The sequence below is a fragment of the Anoplopoma fimbria genome, chromosome 18 (assembly GCF_027596085.1).
Source record: "Anoplopoma fimbria isolate UVic2021 breed Golden Eagle Sablefish chromosome 18, Afim_UVic_2022, whole genome shotgun sequence".
Taxonomy (NCBI): Eukaryota; Metazoa; Chordata; class Actinopteri; order Perciformes; family Anoplopomatidae; genus Anoplopoma; species Anoplopoma fimbria.
In genome coordinates, this window is record NC_072466.1 from 9,210,863 (window position 1) to 9,226,433 (window position 15,571).

Sequence of the window (15,571 nt, forward strand, 5' to 3'; positions counted from 1 at the left end):
GACGCCTACTCGGTTATTACACTCGGACAAATCCTCCTCTCCTCTCCTCTCCTCTGTCCTGTCTCCTAAACCTTTTTATTCAGGGACCCGGAGACCTCTCCGGAACAAAACAGCTTTTAGCGCTACCATCTCTCTGCTTCTGTTTTCGCAAATAGCTCTCTCTCTCTCTCTCTCTCTCTCTCTCTCTCTCTCTCTCTCTCTCTCTCTCTCTCTCTCTCTCTCTTATTTCTCCAAAAAAATATGTCTGTGAAAAGAAACGGAGCTGTTGCAGGAGCACATCAAGTCATTATCTGATTAATGCCATTTTTTTTATAAACGCTGTTGCTCAAGAGATTGCTTCTCCTCCCGAATAATATTCACTCTCTCAATATTAATTCATGCATAAGCTATAACTTAAACTCAGAAAAACGTCCGTTTGTTTAGGTTTGTTGATTTTAGTCATCCAAATCGCACCATAAATAAGACGAAAGCCAAATAACCCTGTAATATTAACAACAAGAATACTAATAATTATTATTATTATTATAGAAAAACAGTTGACCCCGTCGTTCATCCAAATTAATACTGTGGAAAATAGGCCACGGTCACGTCTCCACTCCTGCAAACCATCACCGCGTCCGCGCACTTAGTACCACTTAATTGTGGTCAGATCGCGATTAAAAAAAAAAAAAAAAAAAGTACCTTTATAACACCCCCGGGAGAAATATTGTTTTCACTGTCATCCCTCCTTCTGCATTTGGGCCCAGCTCTAATAAATATGTCAATAAATTCAGCCATCAGTGCGCAATGCCAGAGCGCATTATCAGTCTTGGGCATCGAGGTGTGTCGCACTCGACCCAAAAGAGGGGGAGAAAGTGAGTTTGAAATAAATACACGGGCTGATCCACCTGGAATGGGCCGAGATAAGAGCAGCCAGTGTGAACCGACACGTTTCCTCTACACCTCATCCGAGTCTTCCTTTTCCAAACACGCGCTTCTTTAATGTCCCGGCCTGTTTTTCCAGCCTGTGAGCACCGACGGCACCCAGGGGAGCCGAGGCCACACCAGCCACAGGCCGGGGAGGGGAGCGAGGGGGCCGGGACACCTGCTCTGGAAAAGACACTCCAGACACTAAACTTTTGCTGACTTCGTTGCAATTCGTTCGTCCTAAAAAACACTTGCTTGCGACATGGAAAAGAGACTCGCCTTTTCCCTTTTGGCACCTGACTGAGGCGCGTATGGAAAATAAGATTTCTAGTTAAGTACTTTAGGATCCTGTTTGTGCAGAGGGTTAAAAAAAAGAAAGAAGATTATGCCTGCAACAAATGAATCCTATGTGAAAGCTGTAAAAAAAAAAAAGAAGAAAAAAAAGCACGATGATCTGATAATAATAGTGCATGGGGAACTTTTTTCTTTACTGCCTTTAACAAATTGACAGACCGATTTATCAATAATGATGATAATAATGGTAAAATATATTATTTGTATGCGTTTGTTATAGCAATAAATGAGTAGGTCATTTCTTGCATGTGCTTAATACGAGGCTTACGCTTTTTTTCTCCTCTAACTGCAGAAACGTAGGCTAAAGCGGATGGATATGACCTGAATTATCCGGAAATATTGCTTGAGTCGATGAAAAAATAATAATTCTCTTACGTAAAGATTAATTTGAACGACTAACATTCCCCAATAATATAACTAAACAATTTTAGTACACCTGTTGTAAAAGACCGACGTTTAAAAATCTAATTGCAGAATGCAACAAAAAAATAAATATCAAATTTGTAGGAATGCATGTGAACGAGGACGAGCAGCCGTCATCATTTCATAAATCAGAAGCGTCGAACAGGTTTTTGTTTTTTTGTGTGTGTTAAGGATCAGATGTCAGCGACCGTATAGGGTTCAGCCATACAGGTGGCGAAGCTTCAAAGGGGGTGAGGAGGGGGGGGGGGGTAAACTAATAATTCACTAGAATAAAAACATTAAGGTATTTTTCTGTTGTTTTCATTTACACTCAGTTTAACTTAATACTATTTCTTTGATGACAGTGCAGTCTTTACACACGGGGTTATTCCAGTGATGGTGTTCGGCTCTTAACTCAGCGTTTCACAAAGACACGTTTAGCTCTCCTCAGATATTGGCCTCCCTGGATAATCTGAATTCCAAAGCAAAGCTCCGAGCTTCTGTGCTGCTTTGCTTGTTTATACATTACACTTTGCTGCCTCCAATGAGAAAACTCTGCACGTAAAATATCTCTACATGCCACTTTGAACCTGCTATTCCCAAGTGACCGACTACTGTTATTCCCTTTGAGAAGTCTAAATGTACCAGTTGCAGAATAAAAATAAATAAAAGAAATGTACATACTGATGTTTGAAATTCAAACGCGCTCAGCAATCGTTATTCAAACATATTAAAATGTCAAATTACAAAGTTGGTAATCATTAGAAATGACTAAGCTCGAAGGGATGTTAATGTGTTTTAATAGGCTATCATAAACATAATGGAAACATGCATTCACGCAAACGTTTTTAAAAGGCGTTTGGATTGTAAAATAGACTGTTAATTTAGGATATTACTGCCAAGAGGAAGGCTGGAAGATGTCTGAAAACATTTGCATTAAAACGCTATCTGCCTTAACAATTCACTTAATGCTGCATTCATCTTTAAAAAAAAACAACATGCTTTTTATTCTTAAATGCAGTGCATAAATCTACAACAGAGATAATCTCACTGGATGTCAAATACATTTATGAATTAGTTATTATCGAGAAATTGTTCTTTTTTTTTTTCCAAAAGCATTCACACGTTATAACAAATATCTTAAAGACAAACCGGCACTTAACCATTTAGCATAGAAACTCTCCCATCAAATATGTGAATATGGGAATAAATAACATAAGTGGACTATGTGTTTTTTTGGTGTAGGCCGAATGTCAAAGTGCGGAACGATTCTTACTCGCGCAGTCGGTGATTTGGGAAGAAAGGGATTAGTAAGAGTGGTATTTCCTTTTTTTTTTCCTCCCCTCTCTCTCTCTCTTTAGTTGCATGCTCAAGTCCCATTCTCTGGTCAAGTTCAGAGCGTCGTTCTCCGGACCGGACGGACGCTTCTTATTGGTAGACAGCGCCGGTTACATCACGCCGGCCGTGACGCGCACGTCTTCCTGTTTCCTTCAGCCGCGTCTTAAAGTGAATCTTAGTGGCGGAGGAGCGCTCAGCATCCAGTCCTCTGCACCCAGTGCGCCTCGGAGACGCACACACGCAGTCTCTCTCTCTCCCTCTCTCTCTCTCTCTCTTGTACTCTCTCTATGTCTCTCACTCTTTTAGTCACAGCTGAGGATAGAGGGAGAGACCGACGCGCTAGAGCTCTTTTCATCTTCTATATTTTTCCTATTTCGTCCCTTTCGCTCGCGTCGCTGACTTTATTCCAGCTCTTCCTTCTTTGAGAAATTCTTATATATCCCAGAATCCAACAATCCGCCGTGCTCTGCGTTTATTCTCTTCTTTTTCTTTTTCTTTTTTCTTTTTTTTTGTGTGCCGTCGGACTTCAGGTTGTCCCCTCTTCATCTAAAGGGTAAGTAACCTTGTCCTCGGATACCTCCCTCTCCTGTTCTGGTTCTGCCTCGGTGGGCGGACAAAAAAAAAAGAAAAAAATAAACAACTCAAACATAATGAACGAGGGGGGAAATGTATTTTTGGTGATCAACAGCTAATCACATCTAGGCGACATTATTTCATTATTTGCCCTGTTTCGTTGCCCCCTCGTCTCGATGTGTGGCTGGAGCTGGGGAGCAGCCCCGTGTTATTGCGAGGATGGTTTGCGGACTGTAGCCCAGCCTTCCTCATCAAAGCGGGGATCAAGTTGATTTGCAACTTTTCCAAGTAAGTTTTGGGAGAGTGTTTTCAAACGTGATTTCATGACGGGAACTGAGATTTAGTTGCATTTCATCGCCTGTGCGTGTTGGAAACCGTGAATTTGCTTGTTTCCTCGTATTGTCTTTGTCCTGTAGGCTACATTTTTATTTATTTATTTCTAACACCTCTTCCGTGCCTTATTTTATTAACACAAAGTCATTCATGGAGCTTGTCAGTCCTCCTGTTTTGTAATTTCGGTGTCTTTTGTAGCATTGTGATACAACGCTGCCGTTATATTGCTGGAAGTGTACGCAACCCTGTCTCTCTTAGGTTTTGATAGTTTTCTCCACTGACCATTAAATGTGCAAGAAAACAGCCAGATCTATTTTCTCTGGTATCGTCCTATATCGAAATATGCTGTTGTTGTTTAACTACTAAAAGTTACAACAACTGCATATTATTTTTTAGTTTAAACCAAGTTTGAAACCTGGGCTTCACTCGTTGTTTTCTACTGTTTGTTTCTTTTCACCCGATATGTTTGAAGGTTAAAGGTTGAAGGGTTTTAAATGACAATAGGTTTCACATGAAGAACCAGTTTAGAAAGGAGAAGGAGAAGGATTTTAAGAGTTCAAATGAACATCATCGGCTCGTTGTTTATATGTGTAGTTCATAGCTTCAAGTTGTTGAAAGGTTTTGAACGAGAGAGAGAGAGAGAGAGAGAGAGAGAGAGAGAGAGAGAGAGAGAGAGAGAGAGAGAGAGAGAGAGAGAAACAGACAGTGCGCATGGGCAATGGGAGACAGGTGCGCCGTCGGAAAAGACAGGTGCTGGTGACTATTTCAAGCTCATTGTTAAGGTCCTGAGGCGATCAAGTCAATTTTTCATTTTTTCTTTGGAGATGTATCACCTCTTGTCTGAACTGCTGATGTGACTGTCAAGACTTGAGCCAAAGCCATTTATCAAAATGGTTTTATTTTAGATTACTGGTTTCACTTATGGTTATTCAGGGAGAAACATTTAGCCAAGCCTGTTAAATAAGTATTTTTACACTCTTATCAGTTTACAAAATGTTATTTTCAGAGTGAAAGACCTGCCACTTGTTTGGTGCATCACAATACACAATGTCAAACAAAGCCAGCAGCAAAGTTGTGTGTGTGTGTGTGTGTGTGTGTGTGTGTGTGTGTGTGTGTGTGTGTGTGTGTGTGTGTGTGTGTGTGTGTGTGTGTGTGTGTGTGTGTGTGTGTGTGTGTGTCTGTGTGTGGGTGCGTGTGGGTGCGTGTGGTGTGAATGCTTTTTTCTTATATTTTCAAATTACTTTTCACCTGCAATGGTTGTGTAAAGATGATACAATTTATTTTAGTTAGAACAAGCAAATAATCTGTTAAAGAGAATATTTTTTTAGTCTCACTGGAGTTCAGTTTTCTCTGCTGTTTGCCCACACTGAAACCGAGCCTTCAAATAAGACGTCGTTTCCTGGCTTTTGTGTTAGAATGTTATAACAAAAGGAAATAAATATGAAGCAGTCATTTGACATTTATGTAAAAAAAAAAAAAAATTATCGAAATGTTCATAGCTACGAAGCAGATCTATCTTTCCGTTGTGCTTGAATAGGAGTAATGTTTCAGTATAATTGCAATCTTTAAAATTAAACTAAAACAAAACAGTTCTGCATTTGTTATAATTTCTAACAGATCCACTGTGAGTGTAAAAAGAAAAATGTAAATTGGTTGCACCACTTTTTCCTCTTTTATGCTGTTAAGAAAACATTGTCAAATTTATACAATTAAAAACTCTAGAAATGTTTACATTTTTTCAAAGAAAGCCATACAGTTTAAATTGTTTCTGGTATTCTCATTACATTTGAGATTGGATGCATCTGATATGGCTCTGACTAAGACACTGCCACCGCTGCTTACATAGCAGTATTGATGCAGGCCTGTACTGACAAAACGTTTTGCTTTCAGAGGGGCATTAGGGTTTTTGTAAGAGCGCTTTAAGTTGCTCCTTGCCAGAGTTGACCCTTGTGACCTATTCATTTGAGCAGAATTAACTGCCCTTGCCAGATGAAAAGACAAACAAAAAACACAGAAGTGAGCTCACGCTGGCACGAAAATCAATAGGCCTATTTTGTGTTTCTTTTATGTGTCGCCCTCCCTATTGCTGAAGATATGATGGCCATATTGATTAAAGTGAACACAGGACTTGCATTTTAAAATTACACAAGTTGTCAACACGGTTTAAAATCACAATAATATGTTGAATTGACCAAACGATTGTTCACTTACGTAAAGGATAAGGGTATATAACAATATGTGCATTGCCTCTTTTTTTTTTTTAAGATACTCTTAACCCTATTTCTTTTTATTTTATTTTGAGAATTAATAGTTCCTATGTTGGCTCACACTCCACAAAAAATGGAAATGAGGACAAGTACTTAAGTAATTATCATAATTTTATGCAGCTTTGTGTTCCGTGGGAACTGGTTCAGTGCCGTGCGGCGTGTAACAGGGGACAGGATAAAATGTAGGACTTTGCCCTGGAATGTCGAGCCAAGGCCTAATTCTAACCCCATCTTGCTTGTTCCCTTTACCCTTCTGTCACTGGCCCTTACTGCCTAAATGTAATCATGGATGTGCCCGTCCTTTTAGAAATATATATGTGGTGATTGCCTTCTTGCTTGAGACAAAGCTCTTCCGTTTATTCCCATAATGTTGAATAATGCAAGTTTCTTTTGAAATTGACGCGGACATGTCCTGCCTGGATGAGTGACTTAGATTCTGAAAATATTTTCTGTCTTTGGTGAGTCATGGTTCTTTGAATTTTTGCCCACAGGTACTCAGAGGAATTGATCCTAGAGGACTGGGTTTTCGGGATATGGCCCAATAGCTGCAGCCCGTGATGCCGGACCATGACAGCGACTCCCTCCTGAACAGACAGACCAAGCGAAGACGTGTGGACATTGGTGTTAAGAGGACCGTGGGCAGCACAGCCTCCTCCTCCGCAGCAGCCACAACAACAACCACTGATCACATTGCCCGCGCCAAAGCAGCCATTTTCAGTGCCATGAACTCTCTGAGCTCCCACTCTCACCACGGATCAGACAACGACTCCATGGAGTGCTCTGTAGTACAGCCACATGGTGGACCTGGCGTTGTGTCAGCCAGCGACAGTGAATCTAAGTCCAATGTACTCCGAAAGCTACTGAAGAGGGCCAACTCGTACGAGGACACCATGATGCCCTTCCCTGGCACCACCATTATCTCCCAGCTTCTCAAGAATAACATGGCTAAAAATGGAGGAGGACCTGAGAGGGGAGAACGAGTGGACAGGGGTGATAGAGGGGATATCGGCTTCCCCGGATCAGGGCTCTCAAATGCAAGTTCAGATGCTCCCCAGGAGGATGCCTGCAGTAACTCCTCCCATGATAGCACCCCTCAAGAGTGCTTGTCACCCTTTGGTCGTCCCGGCCTGGCCACCTTTGACATTGAACGTCTGAATGATGAACATCTGCGTGCCAAGCGGGCCCGTGTAGAGAACATTATACGTGGTATGAGCCACTCACCCAGTGTGGTGGTACCCGCTGCTTCCCGTCATGAGCGTGACCATGAGATGGATGGAGACCGGGAGATGGATCTAGACTGCCCACCCCCTCAGTCTCAGCAGCAGGCCCCCAGCAGCCCACGGGGAGGCGAGGTGTGCAGCAGTAGCAGCCGAGAGAACAAGCGCAAGCAGCGTCTGCCGCAGCAGCAACAGCAGAGCTTCACCCAGCTGGTGTGCCAGAGGAAGGAGCAGAAGCAGGAGGAGCGACGGCAACTGAAGCTACAGCTGGAGGACATGCAGAAACAGCTACGTCAGCTGCAGGAGAAGTTCTTTCAGATCTATGACTCAACCGACGACTCGGAACACAACGACCTCCATAATGAGCTCCACAATGACATAGGAAACATGTCCGAAGACAGCCCAGCCAGGTCCGACACCGGCGGAGATGACCGGGGTGGAGATGACTTGCGCTCTGACAATGAGATGTCTGACCTGGACCCGGGCCATTTCCTGGACAGGGCGAGGGCCTTGCTTCAGGAGCAGGCCTTGCTCGCAGGCAGAGAGAAGCCAAGAAGAGAGGGGCTCAGCCGGAGCAAAGGGCCGGGAGGTCCAGGCTCCTCCATGCATGCTGAAGGTAAACAGCTGGCAGAAACACTGAAGCAGGAACTCAATTCAGCCATGACCCAGGTGGTGGACACAGTGGTGAAGGTGTTTGCCAAGCCTCCACGCCCTACACCCCAGCAAGCCTTCCCTTCACTTTCCATACCTCCTGAAAGATTTCCCACCACTGTCAACGGGGACAACCCCAACTTCCACACCGCCAACCAGAGGCTGCAGTGCTTCGGAGATGTCATCATTCCCAATCCACTAGACTCCTTCGCCAGCATGCCCGGGATGCCAGGTCCCAACAATGACCAAACTGAGGCAATACCCTTAGTTGTGAGGAAGACACCCAGTGAGCACCACCACCACCACCACCAGTCCTCAGCTGTTGGTGCCCATGGCGGCCACCACCACCCCGTCCTTCACCCCTCCTCACTCTCTGCCTCCATGGGCTTCAGCCCCCCATCTTTCAGACACCCTTTTCCGCTGCCTCTCATGGGTTACCCTTTCCAAAGTCTTGGCGGGCCCACAGGTGGCTACCCAGGCAAGGACCGTTCCTCTCCAGACTCCATGGACCTGTCCCGGGAGACCACCAGCCTGAGGACCAAGATGGCATCAGTTCACCATATGGGCCACCACCACCACCATCGCTCTTGTTCACCAGCGCACCCTGGCAGCACAGCCGAGCTGTCCCTGTCCCTCATCAAGTCTGAGTGCAGTGACCTCCAGGACATGGCTGACATCTCACCCTACTCAGGCAGCAATGTATCCTTTCAAAAAAAATGGTGTGTTTCGAGGGGGTTGAAAGGCAATAATAAATGATTGTGTTTCAAAGTAACCCTGATGTTTTAAAGACGTGGTCGAGATCAAACCAGCTCTTGTGTGTGTAAGCCAGATAAAAAGACTTCAGGTTGTAATTCCCCGTAGAGACAGGTGAGAAACGTTACATCTGAACCACAAAGAGTTAAAAAATCAAATCTTTTTCAGCCTGTTTGAAACCTGCCTAAGAAACTGAGAAATTGTTGATGAATCACTTTCACTCCCACTGCTGTTCTCTTCTCCATTGTACTGCATTGTTGTATTTATTTTTATACTCTTACCTCTTCCTTCTCACAGCACCGTACAGCCTTTTCTTCCATCGTCAATCCTAAGTGCTTTAAAAGCTCTCTTGTCACATATCACTTACTCACGAAGATTAGGTCCCTGCGACATTTACTGCCCCAATTCCTTTTTATAAAAATGGCCTGAAGGAACAAGGAGGGAGATAGCGTCCTGAAACTTGGCACACAATGGTGTTATATAGCCTCCCTTATAGTTTAACCCCAGTGCGCCCCAATCGTGCCCTACGGATAAAGAAGCTATCCCCTATGGGAGGCTCAAATTGAATCCCCCGGGGTCTCGGGACTAATAGCTAAAACAGATACATTCAGTCCCTTCTCTGTTTCCACTATACCGCCTTAGTTCTTAAGTATTCAACACCTCTTAACCCTTATGAAAGTTTGATGCGTGTCCCACTGGTTGTCCTTAGAAAGCTTTGTCCTGAAGTCTTAAACATTCATTACATGCTTTAGAAATTAATCCATCAGGCTTTACCTGTTTTGGCATTATTAGTTAAGTGAATATGCATATTTAACACTTTAGATGCCTTGTTTTTGCTATTGTGCCTGAGTACCTGAGTACCTAGCCTTTTCTCCGAGTGTGTGTGTGTGTGGGTGTGTGTGCGTGTCACAAAAGGTTCGCCTGAGGACTCAGTAAAGATGTATATTTATGATTGCTTCTGTTTTCTCTTGTATTCCTCTTATCATCCATCGCTGTTGTAAAAAGCCCACAATCATTGTCGTTTCTTTTCCCTTTTTTTTCATTTCATAAAGATCTGTCAACAGCCCGGGGGGCCCTTCGGCTGTTGCTTGGCAGCCAAATACTTCTTTTTTTGTTTTCCCTCCCTGCAAACCCCCCCCCACCCCTCCTGTCTTTTCTTTGAAGCAGACGTTAACAGGTGTTTGCAGCGAGCTGTTTATCTTTCATTACCTCGCCTTGTCTTGTCTTCTGACCCAAGGGTGAACGCTTTCCAGAGATCCATAATCCTCTGCTTCTACCGGCTCCCGATGGAGGGATGAAAAGAGAAAAGGGAGAGAGAGACATACAGAGACTGAGAGAAAGTAGAAAACAATCAAACACCACATGCCAGATGCTGTGGCTTTCATTGTAGCATTTATAAATTCAGGGTTTTAACAGACACACTCCCTAAAATGGAAAGAATATGCAGAACAACATATCCACTTTTTTTTTTATCTTTTATTAATGTTTTGATCACAGGTTAAGGAACAAAGTTTGACACTCTAAAGAGCTTTGTACATTTTTTATTACAATTAGTATGACATTAATGACTCAGTTTATTTGCATATCTACTCTCTCGGTTTAATGGCGTGTTCCATTGATGTAGAATTGTTTTATAATTCTGTAGCTTTCTTTTTTTTTCGGAGCCTCTGGAGCCATAGACAGCTTGTCAGACATTTTGCGAGGTGTGTTCAAGTTCACCAGCTCTCTGCAGCGTTGTTGAGCAGATGGCCGCTATCAATTTCCTCATTTGTTCTCAGTCCGACTCCAAATATTCTTGTCCTTACACCTGGAATTAGGAAGTGGAGCAGCTATTTTCCCTCTCATGACTTTGGGTTTTGGGGATGTGTTGTGAGAATGATGATGTCTTGTCAGATGTGGCAGCAGAACAGTGGGCCAGCTGGTATGAGTGCACCATCATGACAAAATAATAGCCTTGCACGCCACCCCTAAGTCCAATCACAATTACATTTGCAAGCTGTGAGTGAATTAGAGATGAAAATGCCTCATCAGGAGATATGAAGCCTCTTAATTGTCGTCTGAAGGGAGGTGATATTGTGTTTATGGCTGGAGTGATAAAACCTTGACGTCTTTGTCTTAAAATCATTTTTAATTTCAGTGATAAGGGGAAAGCGATGCTAATCCTAATTGAAAAAGCAAAAACAAATTAATCTAAGTGTAAGTGCACAGCTTTCACAGAAAACAAATCCCACCTTGCCTTACTGAAAAGGAGCTCTCTTTTTCTGTCTCTCTCCCTCTCCCTCTCTCTCTGTCTGAGGATCCATTGTATCCCCTCCACTTGGAGCAGATGGTGTGGTGTGGAGAGTGAAGTGCTGCTCTTTTGGCCAGGCCTGACAGAGTAACACCAGTCTGCCAGGGTTTCCCCCCACAAGACCCTCACTGCGTATACAACTCTCCCTCTCTCTCGCTGAATCAGACAAAGTAGACAGGGTTTTTAAGGAGCCAACCCAGTGAGGTTCAGTATTTGCTGGCTTTGCTGTGTAACCCCGAGGCCAAGGGCAATCCAATCTAGCAGCTGATGCCTTCTTCCCACTCTATAGTTACAGCTACATCTGGACACTTGACTGATTTTAACGATCACAGCCACCCCCGGTAGATCATAAATAATGTCAAGCAATGTATTTTGTCCACTGGAGTGTAAACAGTCTTCATGAAAACTTGGTGGCTGTATCTTCTGTGTAATTTAAAGCCCTGTCTTGCTCCTGCTTGATGAAAACCCTTGTTGAAACAGCCTGAGGTTTTAGCATGCGGCCCGCCTCCCCATCCCCGCTCCCTTTTCAATGTCTTATCCTCCAGATTGATATTATCAGATGCATTATACGGCCGTTAATTCACCATGGAAATGGCTTGGGCCGTTCGGTGGCGCAGATGTGTTTCAGTCCCCCCCCCAACCCCCCCATCACTGGCTGAGTCCAAAGCCTCAGAGCCCCTCTTCTCCTTCTCCTCCTCCTCCTCCTCCTCCTCCTCCTCCTCCTCCTCCTTTTTTGCTCCTCCAAGGGTTTGGCAGTGGCAGCGAGGCTGGGGGGCAGGGGTGGAGCAGAGGGAGGAGGAGGGGGATGTAATTGAAGGTTGGAACCATAGTATCCCTCAAGGTGCCCCCAACAGCCCATCTCCATCCTCTCCGCTGTTCAATCCAGGCGATCCATTAGGAAGACGAGGCCTCTGACATGTATTTGAATATGGCCTATGTGAGTGTGAGAGAGGGTTTTTCATGTAGCTTGGACCCGTGTTTGGGACTATCTCCTAGACCTTGTTTTGTCACTGATAGGAAGCCAATATCAAACAGTCATATTCAGGCTTGGCATGAGTTGTCGCCAAGCCATTAGGCCTTCTTGCCCGTCACTGGCGTTAACTGCTGTCTTTGTCTGTGATATGCAAATGTCCTCCTTTTTTCTTCTTCCTTTTTTTTTTGGGTGGAGGTTAGCGCGGAGTGTAGGCAAAGGCGTTTGCTTACTTTGACTGTGAAATGAGCCTCCTTATGTAAAAGCATCGGCTGTACTGCTGGCCAGCATTTTATTTACCGTGACGCTCTCACACCTGATACGGACGATGCTAATTGCAAGCAAATGGTTTTGCTTTGGTGCACTGTCTTCAGCCCCCCCCCTCCTTCAGCTGCCCTGCATTCATGCCTGAAAGGAAATTTGGTTACCCATCATCCAAATGATGATGTCTTGCCAATCTTACAGCCAATTATTGGCACGTACATTTCGTACTTGTGCTAACATCATTAGCTACATTTGCTTGATATGCCATTTGTTGTTTCCCTCCAAACAATTGTTAATTTCCTTAATAAGAGCTATTTTCAGATCCAAGAGGGTCTATCCCCCAATCATCTGAAGAAGGCCAAGCTCATGTTTTTCTACACCCGCTACCCAAGCTCCAATATGCTCAAGATGTTCTTCTCTGATGTCAAGGTAAGTCCGAAAATATTCTTCCCCTTCAGCCCATTTTCTTCCTTTTTAATTTTGGTACAAATTATTGTCTCTGTTCATCTACTTCTAAACTAATTTGTATCTTAATATTATTGCGAATGTGACTTATTTTGCTGCGTGTAACAAGTTTAGAAATGGATAACATTCTGTTGCCTCTATTTTCTGTACATTTGTCAATGCACCTGCTTTAAAGGGGGACGTTTGATTTATTTATTGTGATGGGCCAGTGGGCTTTAGTTGCCGTGAACAGTGTATGCTTGTCTGAAACGAGGCCCTTTCCCTCACTAAGTTATGGTTTTATGCAAAGGATGAAAGAAGAGGAAGTTGAATGGGTTTACATGAGGGAGCTGGAGTGACTATGAGTATTAGCGAGATGAGTAATAGAGGGGTGGAGAGGGCAGAGAGGAGTATTGAGCCTAGAGACGGAGGAGTGGTTATCGGAGCAGGTGTAGGGAGGATGGTTTGATAGAGGGAGGGTTGAAAGAGTCCGTTTGGGGAACATAGCAAAGATGAGCGTTAGCCATCCTGGGATTTTAATAAAGGAATTTCGGAAAACAAAGCACAATATGTAAGCTGCAGAAAAAGAACAAGAACACCAACACAATGGCCGTTGTAGTGTGCCCGACCGAGTTTGTTCGTGTTGTGTGTGTGTGTGTGCCCCTTTTCGGATCATACGGAGGGGTAAACACTGTGACATATCCAGGCCATCTTATTCAAATCAGAAGATAAAAGTTCCCCCTTTTTCCCAGCTGCCCCCTCTTCGATGCTGTCACCACCAATCATGACTCGTGGGGCATATTCATTTTTCTCTCAGCACATTATTGGTTGGGTTGAAAGGAAGGTTACATGTTGGCAAAGCGGGTTGGAACCTGTAGATGTGTTTTTGTTACAAAAGTCCTCAATAATAAAGCATGATTTAACATTGATGTTATTTGATTTAGAACAATTCAGCAACAATTGCTACGTCAGATTGAAACACTTTCAGTTTCACCAGTTTCACTGACTAATCACTCCCAGGGAGGTGGCCTCTTCTTGGTGGCCTCATCAAATACTTAAACAAGGTCAAGATAGTTAAGGGGATTATGAGGCACATTAGTTTGTTTTGGTTTTCACTAGAGAACAATAGACTCAAGCTGTAAGTTAACAGACATGTATGGGAATGAGACGGACTATCTAATTAGATGCAGCCAGGGCGGCCTCTTAGAGAGTGGCTGTCCTCAAGACAAAAGTCTTGAAGGCTAATCAGGTCTCGACTAATCAGGTCTTGACAGTCAAGAATCTAATGAACGTGGGAAGTGGGTTGCCCTAACAACTGGGGGATGCTGTCGCTGTTGTTCCCCTTCATTAAGCTCCTTTAAGACCATTGTGACTTTTTTGACTTTTGGTGTTTATGAAATGTATCTTTTTGTAATCCAAATACCAAATATTCAGTCAATTAATAAAGTCAGCAAAAGTTATTGCCTTTGTAAAGAGATGCAGTGTGTAATGTGTATTAATTATAGGCTGTTTGGACCTTCATGTATTATAGATATACATTTCTCATTCTTAAGCAAACACAAGCTGAAACGCACACACACATCTTGCGTTCTCAATCTATCACTTTAATACTCTTTTAGCAACAAGCTTCAGTATTTGGGCCAGTCATGTGCGGTGGAGTAGCGGAGGTCAGGAGGGTTTTCCCTTTTCTATATGTCATTCCTTCTCTTTTCTTTTTTTTCGCTGATGGTTGTGGCATGGTGTGTGTGCCTCGGCGGGGCCGGGGAGAAAGAAAAGCCAGCCGCTGGATTTGAGTCGCAGCAGTAACAAAAGCCCGCTTTCCAGGGCCGCTTTTTGTGTGCAGTCAGCCAATAGGCAGCCGGAGATTATCTCCCACAATTCACCCCTGCGAAAACAGGAAACGTGGAAAGCCCTGATGACTGTGAAGGGGCTTACGAGAGAGAGAGAGAGAGAGAGAGAGAGAGAGAGAGAGAGAGAGAGAGAGAGAGTGAGAGAGAGGGAGACAGGGAGACAGGGAGGCCCGTACAGGCTTCTCTGTCTTTCTGCTCTCCTCTCCGGTTGTTCTGGATGTCGCTTTGCACTCTGAGGTCATCTGTGTGCTTTCTGCTCCGTTGCTGACCACTATGTCAGAGAAAGTGTTGAAAAGAGACACACTTTAACTTTTCATCCAATTTTTAATTAGATACATATTTTTAATCCCAAACCAAAAGACAAAACTGTTAAACCAATCTCATTAAACACTTTAATAGATTAGCTCATGTGTGTTTGCAGAAGCTAAGGGCTGACGGTCAAAGCGCCTGAATACTTTTGGCAGGCGACTAATATAGTTTAACCAAGGATACTTGAGTGTTTTCCTATTCTGGACTTAAGTATGCGCCTTTGCATGAGCAGAGCTTGTGTGTGTGTGTGTGTGTGTGTGTGTGTGTGTGTGTGTGTGTGTGTGTGTGTGTGTGTGTGTGTGTGTGTGTGTGTGTGTGTGTGTGTGTGTGTGTGTGTGTGTGTGTGTGTGTGTGTGTGCGTGTGTGTGTGCGCGCGACACCCCTTTCTATCTTGTGCTGTTAGCACTAAGCGCTGACCTTTCGCAGGCTCTTGAGTGTGAGTGTGAGAAACACGCTCTCGCTGTCTCTCTCTCATCTGCCTCTCAGCCAGGCACTCACACACACACACACACACACACACACACACACACACACACACACACACACACACACACACCCTTATACACACACACATATATGCTCTTACACACATTTTTCTCACTGCATCTCATGTCTGCGGTGGCTGACCCCTGCCAGCTCTGATTAAGGAG

The 15,571-nt window shown here is 44.0% G+C and overlaps 1 protein-coding gene across 3 annotated transcripts in view; it reads left to right on the forward strand.

Moving 5' to 3' along the window:
* The first annotated feature begins 2,455 nt into the window (after positions 1-2,455).
* The window catches only part of LOC129107119 (prospero homeobox protein 1-like), a 30,532-nt gene continuing 17,416 nt past the window's right edge, over positions 2,456-15,571 (forward strand). The window contains exons 1-3 of one of the 3 annotated variants that reach the window (XM_054618503.1): positions 2,456-3,553; positions 6,665-8,740; positions 12,640-12,747. In XM_054618503.1, the coding sequence (XP_054474478.1) occupies positions 6,731-8,740; positions 12,640-12,747 (2,118 nt within the window). In that variant the 5' untranslated portion in view covers positions 2,456-3,553; positions 6,665-6,730. Of the gene's footprint in view, positions 3,554-3,785; positions 3,862-4,585; positions 4,657-6,664; positions 8,741-12,639; positions 12,748-15,571 lie in introns of those variants that run through there. The other 2 variants (XM_054618504.1, XM_054618505.1) reach the window with 2 other exon arrangements.